This window comes from Micropterus dolomieu, linkage group LG16 (assembly GCF_021292245.1).
Source record: "Micropterus dolomieu isolate WLL.071019.BEF.003 ecotype Adirondacks linkage group LG16, ASM2129224v1, whole genome shotgun sequence".
NCBI classification, from domain to species: Eukaryota; Metazoa; Chordata; class Actinopteri; order Centrarchiformes; family Centrarchidae; genus Micropterus; species Micropterus dolomieu.
In genome coordinates, this window is record NC_060165.1 from 13629789 (window position 1) to 13645914 (window position 16126).

The 16126-nt window shown below is 39.4% G+C and overlaps 1 protein-coding gene across 7 annotated transcripts in view; it reads left to right on the forward strand.

Annotated features, from left to right (window-relative positions):
• The window catches only part of wnk1b (WNK lysine deficient protein kinase 1b), a 104446-nt gene that overhangs the window by 53702 nt on the left and 34618 nt on the right, over window positions 1-16126 (forward strand). For 6 of the 7 annotated variants that reach the window (XM_046072328.1, XM_046072333.1, XM_046072330.1 and 3 more), the window contains exons 4-11: window positions 3328-3548; window positions 4689-4846; window positions 9483-9571; window positions 9980-10119; window positions 10358-10437; window positions 10644-10889; window positions 11205-11274; window positions 11979-12190. In XM_046072328.1, coding sequence (XP_045928284.1) covers window positions 3328-3548; window positions 4689-4846; window positions 9483-9571; window positions 9980-10119; window positions 10358-10437; window positions 10644-10889; window positions 11205-11274; window positions 11979-12190 — 1216 coding nt within the window. Of the gene's footprint in view, window positions 1-3327; window positions 3549-4688; window positions 4847-9482; window positions 9572-9979; window positions 10120-10357; window positions 10438-10643; window positions 10890-11204; window positions 11275-11978; window positions 12191-14182; window positions 14489-16126 lie in introns of all 7 variants that reach the window. The other variant, XM_046072334.1, reaches the window with a different exon arrangement.

The window sequence follows — 16126 nt, forward strand, 5'->3', positions numbered from 1 at the left end:
GATGTTTTGGTCTAAAAAATTCCTCTGTTTAACCTCTAAAGACACAGGAAAATGGTTAGACCTGGTTATAAGAGAAAATCTAATCTTTTAACGTAAGGAGAGACACTTCACTGTGTAATTTATTATTCTTATTGTTAGAAGTACTTAATTGTTGTATGTATTAACATTTCATGGGTTCTGCAGTGATATATGGTAACATGTATAAATAAAACCACTTTTTCAACGCTTTTATGATGAAGCTTCTGTCAACTTATGATGCTATGACTAGGGATGAAGCTATTTTTACAGGTAAAGTAGGGATGCATCAATCCGACTTTTTCAGTACAGATATCAATACCAATATCTGGGCTTTGGGTATTGGCCTATGCTGAGTACCAATCCGATACCAGTGTAAAATTAATAAGCTGTATTCCTCACTGTGAGGAAGAGACTGGGAGTCATTCTTTTGTGTGTAAGGCAACATCAGACTTGACTTAAACATCACTTCCTAACTTTGGAAATCAAAAATGCTACGTTAGCTCTCCTGGAAAAATGTTCACGTCTACTGTCACATGGCTGAAGCATCCTGTAGTATGCATTTGGTTGAACTGAATAGATCGTCCCCATATATCGTCCCCTTTGTCATCGATACCCGATCCAGCTGTCTGAGTCAGTGTCGGGCCAATTTCAGTAGTGCATCAGTGCATCCCTAAGATAAAAAGGCGTATGCAGCTCAAATGCTGAATTAACAGTGAATTAAGCAACAATTCTCCCCCTCCAGTTTATCATTTGCTGCTTTTCTTTATTTTATGAGGAATAATGGATGTAGTCTACTCTGGTAAAGACACAGGGTCACAATAAAGTCACTGGAGCTTCTACCAGCAGCCTAGATCTGGTCGAGGCAGCGTGTCTGTGATGAGTCCAGAGTTGTCTGAACGGCTCCTTGTCAGTTAAGACAGATTTGCAGTTGCTGCATTGTTAAAGCAGCTGCTGCCACTCGTGCGTAAGTGGAGCTGCCAGTGATGCTGGAGCCAGACTCACTGATGCTGCTCCGGGTTAGCTGTCTGGACCAGGAGGCTACATCACTGTGCGGTTCAAGTTTAAAGCTTGGACATTGACTTACTTGCAGTAAATCGAATCTGCCTGCTGTGATTCAGTGAAATTAGCAGATACCAGCAGAATCAAACAATACATAAAGATGACGAGTCTTGGAATGGTTACCATGCGTCCCGTGTCTGGTCTTCACTCTGTACTTGAATTTAGCTGAAGAGAGAAAGGCAGAAGTCTCCAGCTGACAATAGAAAATGGGGAAACACTTTGCTTGGAATTCAAACATTGATTTTAAATTAGCTTATCAAGAGTGACAGGCAAATGGATTTTGAATGAGTTCCCAAAGCTCTTAAAGAGAACTTTTGACAGAAGCCTTTTTAATTGAATAATTGCATCTAATTGAATCGATAAAAACAGAAATGATCTTTAAATTATCTGACTGAAAGTGAAAGAGATGTTAAGTCTGGAATGCTTTTGTGCAGCTGACTGAAATAAATTTCACACAGTAAAATGCTGAAACGGTATGAAAAGTTCATATCACAATTATAATCACCAAAATTATATTAGGTTATTAGTATTATCGCGGTATTGTTAAAATGTGCTGAGAATGTTCAGAAAGTACTGAAACCATTTCATCAAGTTTTGTATTGAAAACCACAAATAAAATTAGCAGCACTGTGTACTTTTTGTTTGCATTAAAATAACAGCCAATACCTTATGTAAAAATATGAAAACCATATCAAATGTGCATTAACATTAAAGATGTTATATGCAATGACACCATGAACAATTTACATAAATGCAAATTAGTCATAAGTAAACAGTGATAGTACATACAGAGTAATCTTGTATAGGAGTCTCTAAAGTTACTACTGCCAGATTTTAAATGAACAAAATATGTTGGTTGGGTGACTGAACTATATAACGTGTAGCACAATGCATAGAGATTGCAAACAAACGACACATGTAGCAGCAGAACAACTCAGTTTAAAAGCTATTAGCAAAACTAGACTGACAAACCATGGCATTTTCCCCCCATTCTAAAGTCCCCACATTGTGCAGAAAAAAATTTACTTACCCTGCATTCACTATAAAAAAGAAGATGGTGGTGATGAAGATGACTCAAATGATTGATGCTGCATGCTGCGCCTGCGTCATGCTGGACAGTATTTACCGCATGTTTTTCAAAACGCAGTAATCAAACACTGTTTTAATCATTATTAAAATTCAAATACTAACCATTGGGGATTTTACTTATTTAACACTAAACCGGTAACCGTTTCACCCCTAGTAAAATTCCTGTCCTGGTCTCCCTGTCATTCTGTGGGGTTTCTGTCAGTTTTCTCCCACATTCCAAAGACACGCAAACCACCTGGACTGGAGGCTCCAGATCACCCGCAGGTGTGGATCGGTTAGCTCTGTGATGGCCTGAGGGTTTCCACCATAGCTTTCCACCCAGTGTATGCTGGGATAGGTTCCAGACTCTCATAACTCTGTAGAAGGAAGTGGTTAAAAACAGACAGCTCCCACTTAGAAACCACCTTTAAAATTTCTCTTATAATGTGCATTAACATGGCTGCTATTAGAAGTTGCTAAAATGTGTGATTTACATGAAGTTGTCATATGGCCAAATAGACTAAAGACAGAGTTCATGCGTTCTGGCTGTCATTCTTGTTGTCTTGAATCTAGCTCTTTCAGACATATTTGAATCCAGATTAAAATATCTGTCTGTCTCAGTATTCCAATGGCAATTTGGCACGCAAGCAATTTCCGTCTCTATGCAGACACCAGATTGTCTGTCAGTGACTGCCTGTCTTTTTTTGTTTTGTTTTTGAGGGCACATTCGTGTTTGTGAATATTTATGATGTATGTCTTTAAGCTGGAATTATCAGACAGTAATCCACTTTGGTTGTGTAAGCTTTCATCTTTAATTGAAGCATTATCCGTATTTCCGTGGCTCTTATCTGGTTGTCGTCTGCCTCTCCATGACTTGCTTTGGAATAATTAATGGTTTTCAGTGTCCTGCAATAATATTACTGTGGAATACATTCAAAACAGTTCAAGTGTCATCTGAGTGCCCCTCAACCTCAATACAATGATTCTGATACATCTGAGCATGTGAGATTTCAGATGTGTTGTAGTAGTACAATGACTTTCCAAGAGGAAGGTAGTTGGCAGTTATGTCGGACAAAGGCCACTTGAATGTTATGTTGAACCTGCCGCTTACTGTATATTTTGGTACACTTAATCTTGCTTTGTTTAATGACATGCTGTCTTATGCGTTTCTTTGTCCTGCAGCTACCTGAAGCGCTTCAAGGTGATGAAAATCAAGGTCCTGCGTTCGTGGTGCAGACAGATCCTCAAAGGCCTTCACTTCCTGCACACCAGAGCTCCACCCATTATTCACAGAGACCTGAAATGCGACAACATATTTATCACGGGGCCCACAGGCTCGGTAAAGATTGGGGACCTGGGTTTAGCCACGCTGAAGAGGGCCTCCTTTGCTAAGAGTGTCATCGGTAGGAAAAATGCATACACAGAGCCGCTGAAGACGCACATTCCTTATCTTTTGCATGCATGCATACTGTCGTCTCTGTAGTCAGACTTAAATTTGTATATCAGAATGAAATGTTTAGATTTGTGAAGGTGGAGAAAGTGAAACCAGTGAGATCGTTTCTGTGAGTTTGCCAATAACCGCTTCGCACGCATGTCCACTCACACTGTCTCGTATAAGCACAACCACGAACACGGACACTTTCTGTGCACCTACACATGCCTACTGTAGATTAATTTTACTGCTTCTAAAATGTCTGGTTGTGAAAGCAAACCACAGGTATTTGGAAAGTGAAATACACACCACTCAGTCTGCTAGTAAGCTAGGATTAAGCTATCTGGAAATGTGATGGCTGCAAACACATACAACAAAGATACACCCCAAACACACATACCCTCCGTATAATACACACTTAAACTTATGCGGAGTGAAGAGTGTCTGCTGTGTTACATACATACACTTAGCTGCCGCTCAGTAGTCCAGTTGTGTAGTTGACCACAGGTATTCTGTGGTTCGCATAGTCACTTGAGGCAAGAATTATATGCTTTGTAAATTTCACAGCTGCTTTGTAGTAATTAGGCAGACCTCAAGTATTTGGACACTTGTAGAAATCCACAAACACACACACATGTATGAATGAGCATGTACACACACACACACACACACACACACACATACACACAACAGGGCTATTATGTGGTATCAGTAAGTGAGTTTGTAAGAAAGATTTTCCAAGCTGTGTGTTTAGAGATCCTCTTCTACTTGCCATAACCATTTTAGTGTTGCATAACTGACTGAGCCAGTTAGTGTTTTTTAGCCATGGTGTTTATTTACATCTCATGGTGCAGATACAGTATATTGTGTTGTCTTGTCAAAATCTGATCAGCGAAATACTGTTGTGAGCAATGCACAGAGAGTGAGAAATATACAAATATTATTCACACAATTGAGACAAAACAGCCAATGTGGAGCAGTCATCATATACAGAATTACACTACAGTACTACAGTGTTTCTCAGAGGGATATTTGGTCAGTGTGTTATATTAAAAAAATACTTGACTGAGAGATGGAATAGCTCATTTTTGTTTCCTCTCCTTTTTATCAGGAACCCCAGAGTTCATGGCTCCAGAGATGTATGAGGAGAAGTATGATGAATCTGTAGATGTCTACGCATTCGGGATGTGTATGCTGGAGATGGCTACCTCAGAGTACCCCTACTCTGAATGTCAAAATGCTGCCCAGATCTATAGGCGGGTTACTAGTGTAAGTCTGCATTTCCTGTACAGTATGGCTTTTAAATGACTCAGCTGCGAATGACAATAGACTGTGCAGTGACATTCATGTGCTGTATCAACCAGCCTTGTCCGTCTTTTTTTGTCTCTAGTCTCACCACCGGCTCTCTCTGCCACTCCCCACATACTTGTTTACTGACTGTAGTAATAAGTTTGGCATGAGCTGTAAGAAATCCAGTCATATGACTGTGTTTTTGTACTAATTAGTCTCTCTCGCTTATTCTCCCTCCCTCCCCACCTCTCACTTTTGCTCTGTCTTGTATTGGCCTGGAGCAAGGCACTTTAACCCTGGAGCTTCTCAGAGATTAGTAAAAGAGTAAAAGCAGAGCACCAAGAGACAGTTTTGAGGCAAATATCTTGAATGAAAACAAAAAATTTAATTTAATTTCTTTACTATTACCAAAGGTTTTACACTGGCTTGATATGAGGGGAAAATAAGTATGTTTTGATGCTCTGAAACGTTGCACAGGGTCTGTCGACCACATACTCACAAAAACATCAGAGTGAATTTCCATTATTTTTAGTGGATCTATTAATTGACTGATAAAAAGACCATTGCATCATCCCTTTTGATTAAAAAAGCACCTAGAGAACTTTTTTTTTTGGTAACATTTGCTAAAATTGAGATGACGGTTGGTTAGAAACACTGTGGAGGAAAAACTGAGACAGAGACTGAAACATAGACAGAGAGGACAACAGATGCTATCAGAGGCTGTTTTAACTTGAGTGCTGCTGAGGTCATCACATGCACACAAATACAGGCAGATGAGCGCCGTCTCCCTCCTTTCCTCACGGGAAAGCTTTGTTAAAGCTGACAGTGACGGTTAATGGACCAGAGGAATTTACTAGAAATCTCTTTCTCTCTCTCTCTCTCTCTCTCTATCCTCCATCGGTCCCTCCATTATCGCTCTGTTCTTTCTGAATTCCTCTTAACACATCTTTTATTTCAGTTCACTTTAAGCTTTATTGGAAACAATAAAATTATTGTTATGTCGCCGAAGCAACAGTGCAAATCAGAAAAGATGCGCAAACATGTGTGCACTTTTTAATTTACTTAAATAAAGTTAAATAAAGTTTTTGCAAAACCTAAAGGAGTATTTCTACCAGTATACCAAAATATCTTGCTAGTAATACTACAGAAATGCAGTGCTGTTTGTAGCCCTCAGCTAAAACAAGTCCCTCTGTCACCTCTGGTGAAGTCTAACATTAAAATTTTATGGTAACTTTAGACACACACTGGCAGCCTTTAACGTGTGTACCAAAAATAAAAACAGATGTGTTTTATTTTCTATTTCACTTACAGTATTTTAGATAATATTTGTGAAGCTTCATGTGCAGAAATTCAGACAGTATACTTCAATCCACATGTCTGTCTGGCCCTCTGCCTGTCCTTTCCCTCCTCTTACTCACACAAAACTGATCAAATTGTATCTGATTATCGTTGTGACCTCAGCCTTTGGGTTCACTGTGTGTGTGTGTGTGTGTGTGTGTGTGTGTGTGTGTTTGAGTTATAACTAAACAGCAGTAATCTCATAAACTGAAAGCGAGAGGGCATTCAGCAAAACAGTCAAACAACCAACTTCAGTTGTCTGTATTTGTTATTGTCACACACAACCTTGTGACAACCACAGGGTGCCTCAGTCACCTGCTTCCTTTCATTTCACTGCCTAATCCATCCTTACAGCTTTTCACCCTCCAATTCTTCTGTCAGTCCTCACTAAGTTAGAAACCTCAATTAACCCCTGAGGTGTTGAAACTGTAACTTTAGAAAATAAAAAAATAGCCTTACTGCCTCCTTTCACTAGCATTTTATTGTAGATGGGTTATTAAGCTTATTAAGACAGGTCACAAACAGGTTGAGTCTTTCAGGATGTTTGGCAGTTCTTTTTTTTGTCTATTGTGCCAATTCTGAACATTACCCAGGTATTTTCTTTTCACTTTGGTCATCTCTGTATAGATATCAGGCACTCGCATCGTCACCAGCTGAATCTGAATTTGAATTTCCAGCCTGATCTGTCAGTTGGACCCCAAAGAAACTGACGCTTGGCACAGTGGCTCCCACATTGGTAGTTGGGTCCCTTTTTAAGGGGTTGCGGGAGAAAAAATCTGATGGGTCATGAGACAATCAAAAGGGATAGGAAAGCAGATCAAATCATCATGCTTTACAAAATTATATTTATTTGCATTTTTTCAAACAAAACTTTGGTTGTTCAGGTAATTTACATTTGTGGCATTTAGCAGATGCTCTTGTCCAAAGCGACTTCAAAAATCACTTTGGTGATGTCAATGGTGAACTATTCAAGCACTCATAATTGCTAGGATAGCCATTGCTGGTAGACAGCAATCATAGCTAGGTTAAGATGCTACACAGTGCTAAGTACTATTTTTAAGAGCCAGGAAGTACAAACATACAAGTGCTTAAGAAGGGAATTCCCCCCCCAGTTTTTCAGGTCATAACTTATAGACGTATGGAACCCATGACAAGGGATCACACGTAGACATTGCTTCATCTTAGGGGGTCACAAGCTAAAAAGGTTGGGAACCACTGGCCTAGCATGTGCAACAAAGGAAATACACTCACATGAACATTTTGCCATATATACAGTCAATTATTTTCACATCAATATGTCACTCTTAAAATCAGTTTAGGATCATAATGTGCACCCTATTTAATTTTGATAAACTTCATACAGGTTGGAAGCTCTTTCAATTATTTTGTATGACTCTAAGGTCCTGCCTTGTGGTCATACATGTTGTTGATGTACTTAATGGAACATTCCTGAACTCCAGTCAGGCTTGTTGAACTGAAATCTTGCTTTCTCCATCTCTCTCTCTCTTTCCTTTAGCCTCCCTTCTTCTGTCAGACTTAATGCCATTACTTCCTCCATCAGTCTTAACATTGTTTGGCCTTGGAATCTGTGCGTGTGTGTGTGTATGTCTGTGTGAGTGTGTGTTTGTGTGTGTGTGTGTGGGGGGGGGGGTTGTTATGTAATGTTGAACTGGGGGGGTTGTTGCAAGACAGAAACAGGCCAAGAAAGTAAAGAGAGAAAGGAGGAAGGGAAGACGGGGCTGGAGGAAAAGAGCAGAAGGAGGTGGTTGTCTGCTGGCACAAACAGGTTGAGATAAACAGTCAGTTTTTCTGTCTGTTTGCAACCAGTTTAGTCTGAAAACTGTCTGTCAAGTAGGCCATTAGTCTACTTGTCTTAGTACCTTCTAGGTAAGTTACCTACCCTTTTATTTAAAATCTTAAACCTGTCATGTAACTCATAGTAACAGTTTTTAAGAGGTTTTTGTTGCATCCAATCTGGACTCATCTTTGTGAGTCACTTTGTGTTTGATGTGTTATATGTGATATGAGGAAAATGACATGCGTTACAAAAAGTTTTCATCTATGTTAATTATATTTCATTATCTGTTTCTAATAACTGCTTTTCAGGTGGGCACAACTGAGCTAGGAGATTTTACACAGAACAACTAAATGCATTCAACTGATTACATGATTGCCCAGAACTTTTTTTGGCATTATTATACACTTGTAGCATTCTCCCTACCAGCAAATGACAAATGGAGAAAACTAAGTATTTTCCGGAGCGTGTCATTTTCTTTTGTTACCTTTTTATTTATTCAGAATTTAGCTTCAGCTCCCCTGTTGCTTGTCTTTGCTTCAGTCTCTTTTTTTGTTCCTCTATTAGCAGCGTATGAACGAATGGGCTGGTCATTAAGATGCCTTTTGGCTGTTGTGTTGGGCTTCTGAATAGTATCTAAAACTTTGATGGGCCTTTAGCGGTTCCTTGTTCTTAGTGCCCAAAACAAGTTTATTACTATACTATACTGTACTACCATTTTTCCCTTGTATCACCAAACACTAAAATCCTACATTGTGCTGTATCATGTTGTCTTGTTTTCTTTTTTCTGGACGCAGGCTTTCCAGTGTGGCCTTTTTCTAATATTAGGCCTCAGAAGTGCTTTTTCTTAGTGCCAAACTTCTGAATGGGTCCTTGCTGATTCTTTTTATTAGTGTTATCCATCAAAATGTGCTCCAGTTCTCTTAATTGGTTCTGAGAATTAACCCCGCACGGTCTCTCTTACTGTAGGACCGCTGTCTGTCAAATGGCAAAATGTTCTATTTGCATTTTTTCATTATAGTTACAGATTGGGTATTTCATAGATAGTACAGTTAATCCTGCTGTACATAAAATGGATTTAACAGTTAAGTGTTGTTTCATATTTCAGACTATTTTCTCATTTAATTTGTCCTGTTTTCCATTTTCCAATTCTGAAGGATAATTTTATGACGCATCACATATAGATGCAAAACAAAAACATTGGTCTGTTTTCTTGAACAAAATGAAGTGGTTCAGCGTTAAGAGATTCAGAGAATGAATGTATGGTCAGTATGTATGTACGGTATGTTTGTGTGTGTATTGAAAGATTGCAGTAGAGAGTACATCTCTCATCTACATCAGTGCGAAACACCACATGTGCTTTTGCTTTTCTTACACTCCAGCAAATGTATTTACCGTTGTGTGTTAGTGTGTGTGATCTTCTGCTTGTCTTTCACTAAAAGGTTCTTCGTCTTCACTGCTCTTGTTTTTTTATGTGTGCAGGGAGTGAAGCCTGCCAGTTTTGACAAGGTAGCCATTCCTGAGGTGAAGGAAATTATAGATTGCTGCATCAGAACAAACAAGGATGAGAGGTGAGGCGCACGCACGCACACACACACACACACAGACTATCAATATCTAGTGATATCTTTTGGATTTGGGGATTTTAGAAGAAGTCAAAGATCACAATATCACTACTCTACATCCAGTAAGGTTTGCAGGCAAAATCACCCTCTTTTTTTTAATCCTGTTTTGATTCACGGCTTCTTGGTCATAAACAACAAGTCCTCTGTTCCCAGTCTCTGCCCATGCTGTGGGTGTGCCAAAGCGTTCATGTGTACTGCTTTAGAAAGAAAGTTAGGTTAGCTAAAGCTTACCGATAAATAGAAAACCATGTTTGTTCTATTTACTTAGCAGAGACCAGCTCAAAAGGCATTGCTGGTAGTATCAAGAAGCAAATCCTCTCTTACCTATCTATTTTTTTTGTCTTGTTCCTCTAGGTATGCTATAAAGATCCTGTTGAACCATGCGTTCTTTCAGGAAGACACGGGGGTCAGGGTTGAACTGGCAGAGGAGGATGATGGGGAAATGATTGCCATCAAACTCTGGCTCAGGATAGATGATGTCAAGAAGCTCAAAGGCAAGGAATACTTTAATATTTTCATCAAATTAAAATGTTTTGCATATGTCTTAGCATCCTTAGCTGTTGTAAAATACCCATAAACACATACTTTTAAGCAAATATTAACATGTTGCAGGTTTTCTTAGCTGCCCAAAAATCACCATTTAGCTGTTGAAAAATCAAAGCACTACTACTAATTACTCCCAAGAAAACAGAGGGGCAGCTGCCTGACCAGCCATTTGTAACTTGTTTGCAGGCAAATACAAAGACAACGAAGCCATCGAATTCTCCTTTGACCTGAACAAAGACGTCCCAGAAGATGTGGCCCAGGAAATGGTATGTACAGTGGACAGGTGGGGGTAGGGAAGGAATGGATTTCAGAGAGAATGGACAGAAAGGATAAATATTGTATAGAAAGAACTAGATGGTAAGAAAAGATGGAAAGGAGGAGATTAAGGTTTGAAATAATGATTGGAAGGGTTGGGGTGTTTGGGCATGTTTTGTTAAAAAGAGGATCTGTGTGACTCCACAAAACTCCCCAGGTTGAGTCTGGCTACGTTGCTGAGGGTGACCATAAGACCATGGCCAAGGCTATCAAGGACCGCGTGTCTCTGATCCGGAGGAAGAGAGAACAGAGGCAGCAGGTACGAGAGGAACAGGAGAAGAGAAAACTGGAGACTGAACAACAACAACAACAGCAGCAGCAGCAGCAGCAGCAGCAGCAGCAGCAGCAGCAGCAGCAGCAGCAGCAGCAGCAGCAAGAGTCACTCAAACCTTTACACACACAGGTTTGTCAGCTAGTTTAATGTTTATAAGATCAAACGGTTTTTCGTTTGTTAGTATATCAGCCTTTAAGTACTTTTGTACTTAAGTTGTATATTTTTAATATAGATTGCTTGTTGAACAGACTGATCAGGAGATGTATTTTATGTTTTAAGTTCGTAAGAAAACATATCCAAGTACATGGGTATTGCAAATGATTTGCAATACGCATTCGTCACACAAGAAGTCTTTACCATTAATATTCAATGCCATTTCCACCTAGCTGTCCGTCAGTTGTTACTTTTCCTTTTAGTTTGACCCCTGTGTTTGTGTGTCTGCAGGCAGAGACAGAGGAGACGGAAATGGAGCAACAGCAGCGTCACTATCAGCAGACCAGCATCTCACACACATGTAAGACAAACTACAAATAGTAGATACAGACGATATCGTAGTGCGCCGCATTGCCACATATATTTCAGCCTGCTAAGGTCCTTGAACACTTTCATTTATTTTCTCCTTATTTATAAAAAATATTTTGCATGCATACTTTGATAAGATTATTTCAATGCTTTTAAACATAAACTTGTTTTTCAAGAAACATATTCATATTTTAAGCATTTATAATGTGTTGATTTAAGTTTTCTATATGGAGACATAAAGACGTCTGGCAAATGCTGGCTGGGGAGACTGTAAACCGGGGGCAGCCATTGTTGAGTTACCTTTCAAATGTGGCACACAATTTACAGTCCTCCTATTGTAAACTGAAAGTGCACTGGAACTATTAATTATTTCTTCCTGTTATTGTATGCTATTGTAGTTGTTCATAAATTGTCGTGCCCTTTAAAAACAACTTGTGTCCTCCCCTGTGGCCCATCCATTTATTCAAACAGCAGAAATATTACGTGTGTGTGTGTGTGTGTGTGTGTATGTGTGTGTGTGTATATATATATGTGTATATATGTGTGTGTGTGTGTATATATATGTATATATATATAGAGTGCAAAAAAAAGATTATTCCTGGAATTTATTAGACAATATAGAGATGTAGTAGAATTGGCAGATGTCTGATCTGATCTCTTAACACGTCTCTCTCTGTCCCTCTCTCTCTCCCTCAGCTGAAGGAGGTTTAGACAGCGGCACAGGTTCTTCAGTTTTCTCCTCAGACTCCCCCCACTTGGGTCAGCTGGCCATGACGTACATCTGCCCCCCTTCAAGCCAGCCCCCTTCCCAGCCCCAAACCCCCTACCCCTCCTCCCAGCCCCAAACCCCCTACCCCTCTGCTAACCCACAGCAGCACCCAGGCTACACCCAGCCGTCGCAGTCAATGGTGAGTGGCGATGTCATCCAAATTAGACAATTACGCATGTGTAGGTTTCACTTGCACTTGTGAGGGCTAGGTCATGTTTGACACATCTGTGAGTGACGTTGAAAATGATCAGTTTGAAGTGAGCACCGCATTGTGTTTTGGAGTGGGAGTGAGTTGGAATGATGTTTGCAGTGTTAGTGAGTAGGCTGATGATTGCTTGGGTGTGCGTTAAACTAAATACACAAGAGTGTGTTGTTGATGTTTTTTTATTTATTTGGAGATGATCCCCTCTGACCTGGAGAAGTTGAGTACTAGAAGCTATTTCATTTTTTCTTGCCCGCTCAGAGAAAGCAACACATTTACCAAACAAAACACAGTGCGTTTGTCTAAGTTTATGAAGTATTGGCCAACAATCAGTCAATTAATAACACACTCCAATATTTATCAGTCAGCTTATATCAAATACCCAGTCTATTCTCAGCCAGTTAGTTGGCCAGCAGGCGAGTAATCCACATAGTCAGCCAACCACTTACTTACATAATGTGTCAGTGAATCATTCATTTTCTGTTGTATTTCATGTTAGAAGCCTCAGCCTACCAGATGTTATGCATTCCTCTTTTCCTCAATCTTGCCATTTTATCAGCAATATACCTCTTTCTATCTTCTTCCGTCAATCCTCCATTCTTCTGTATTTTTGTTTTATTTTTGTAATGCTCCATCATCTACACATCTACTTGTTGTATATGTTGTTTATTCAGTTACTATTGGTTTTGTTATAATTGTTATGCTGTATATTTATTTGTTTTAATATTTTAAAACTTGTTCAAGTCATTCTTTATTCACATTACATGACATTTCATTCATATTGAATACTGATGAATTGTAAATCTTCACATTGTAAACTGAGCAGGTTTCTACTTCTCTCTTAAGACCCAGGATTTTTATTTAGCTTCCTTCACTCACTCAGGGAATGTTTGCTGAACATACTTGCTGTTTTTACCATAATCCTCAATTGATGACCTTTTAGCAGCCTTACAGCAACCAGCAGGGCACCGTATAAGTACTTACTAAAGGAGAGGGGAGCATTTCTTGTTTAATTTCCCACCCTAGACTTTTCCATCTGCTGACCTTTTGGAAACTAATGTTGTTGTCTGACTTCCAGTTTACCAGCACCTCCACTGACTGGTTTATTTCCCGCTGGATAGTCAGGGATGCCGATTTGCATGCTGATTGAATAATTTAATGATGGTTCTGGCTTATTTTGAGGTCTGTCTTTGAAGGGACATAACATTTCTCAGTAGGCTTATTTCCTCTTCAATAGTAATTTCTTGGAGCCAACGGACTCTGTGTAGATAAACAGACTTAATGACAGACTTATACCAACTACCTAATTGAATATCTTGAATGATCCTTCTCTCCTTTTATGTAATATTGGGTTTAGTTTTATATTTTGTTTTAAATTGACTTTTCTTTTCTGTTTGTTTTGTGTCTTTCATTTGTCTTTCCTACAGTTGTTCCCAAGTAAATTTTCATTTCTTTGTGTTATTGGGCAGTTTGTGTTGTTAGATATTCTTAACAGTATGATGCAGAATATGTAATGGTTTTGCTCCATTCAGAAATTTGCTGATGAACAAAATAGTAACTCCTGCAAAGTCACTGGTGCAGTGATTTTTCCTTTACAGATTGAGATTTTCTCCAAATCCTTAATAATTTAGGAACTGTAATCTTTCTTGTTTAAGTAAGTTCTAATTATGGAAATAATGTCAAGTATTTGTTTATGTAAAACTAACTTTAATGTCACTTTTTTGGGAACTTTTTTCATCAGATAATTTATTTTGTTTTGTGTATTCTTTACTTAATCTTTAAAAAGTTTTAATACGTGTGTCCTGTGGTTGTGTATTTAATTTGTCTGTTGTTTTCTATGTTCAGGTAATTTTTTGTGTGTTTTAATTTCTTTATGTTTGTTTTTCATGGTGGCCCCACCCTCTTCCATCACCCCTCCCTGGTTTACAGCCTGAGTTGCGCCGTCGTCGAAATCGTAGCATGTCTGTTTGCGTCCCGCCCTCCTCCTACTCCTTTTCCCATGTTCTCCGGCCCCTGGCCGTTCCTCCAAAGCAGCCCTCCACCCCTCCTCCAGGCCCGTTCTCCTCATCCTCTTACACCATCACCTCCCCCTGCATGCCTCTCACAGCTGAGAGGGACACATTCGCTGGGCGCCTCTCCCAGGCCCTGGAGACAGTCCTGCCCCTTCAGTCTGCCTCCTCTCTGCCCAGGGCCAGGCAGCGGAGGGCCAGCCTACCTGCTCTGTTCTCCACCCCTGTAGGTTCACAATCTCAATCCCCAGGGGCCACAGTGGTGGGGAGGACCAGTGAGGAAGGGAGAGAGAAAATTGAGGGAAATGGGCTGTGCAGGTGTCTGAAAGTAGAGTAGTACAACTGCTAAAACATGTTTTTTTTGTATTTATAGAGGAGTGCCCAATGTCGCTGTGTATGAAATCCTATGACAATGAGGATCAATGTCAATGAAACAGCTTGTATTGCTCATTCTGATATGGCACAAATTTGTACACCTTTGTACAGCCAAACTAGAAAAGCCTAAACAACTTTATTTTCTCATTAATATTAAGTGCAAGTTGATATGTACACTTGCTCAAAAAAATCTTGAAGTAGTTTAGTACCACTGCAGCATTCCCAGACTCCTTTACTGAATATTGAGTGTACAGTATCTGTCCTCGTCATATTATCATATTAAAATCTTCTATAAAGAGCTGAGCTATCTATGAGGCAGAGGTTTAAATTGTGTGGGCTGAGACAATACTATACATTGGCTTGAAATCTAATCGTGCAATATTTAATCAATAGAAAAATGCTACACCTCTATTGAAATTCAAGGCATTTTAAGTGGCACTTTTATCTAAGAATATAAATTAGTATGACCTCAGTGTTTGTTCAAACTTTCAGACACTGCTGTGAGTCTGTTATTCTACTTATCCACCTTTCATTAATTCTCTCTTTCTCCCTCTATTAGACCACCGTTTGTTCATATTAAATACAGATTGACTGACTTGAGCTTTATTTTTGCTCTATGATACTAATGTCTAATATCATGTGCATCTGCCATCAGGAAAACTTCTCAGCTGACAGACAAAATTGTTAAAGTGGTTTGAAGGTGTTTTGGGGCGTTGGTGCCCTTATTAGACAGCGGACTGTAGAGAGATGACAGGAAATGAGGGGAGAGAAAGGTGCCGAATGACATACAGCCAAGGTTGTAGCTCATTGTGGCTGCCGTAACCCCTAGGCCAACCCCTAAACATTTTAACTTTACACACAAAACAACATACCCTGTGTAGATAGTATAGTGTTTTACGGGACAATCCTCTTGCCCCTAAAAACTTGGCATTTGGCAGGGAACAATTCTTGTTCCTGGTCTCCATTTCCATTTCAGAAACTACAGCACAAATTATTGTGCAATCACATGCATTTTTTCATCTTAATTGAAGTTGCAGGTTACAACTACTTACTTAGAATATTAACATTTTGCAGAGGGAAGTTCTGTAATAAAATACCCTAAATAAATTAAAATTTAAAAAATAAAAAATAAATTTCCTGAGTGCAGATTCATTGTGATATTATTGAGCTTAGAGCCAGCATTTGGCCTTTCTTTTTTCTGTATTTACAGCCCCACTGCAAACTTCTTCTCTCTTGTCTTGTGCTGTACCAGTCTGTCACTTGGTCTGTCTCCCTGTTTTACTGCAGCTTTGTGTCTTTACATTACCTGTTCACTTCATCTCATCACTCCTTTTTACAGTCTGTCGGTTTTCTGTTCTATCTTAACCACATATTCTCTCTCCACACTAGAAACAAAATATGTTCCTTTTTTTCTCTTGGTATTGTACTGAAATGATGCTCTTGATACACTATTTTCTCCATTTCATGTGCCCCTTGCTCTCTCATTCTC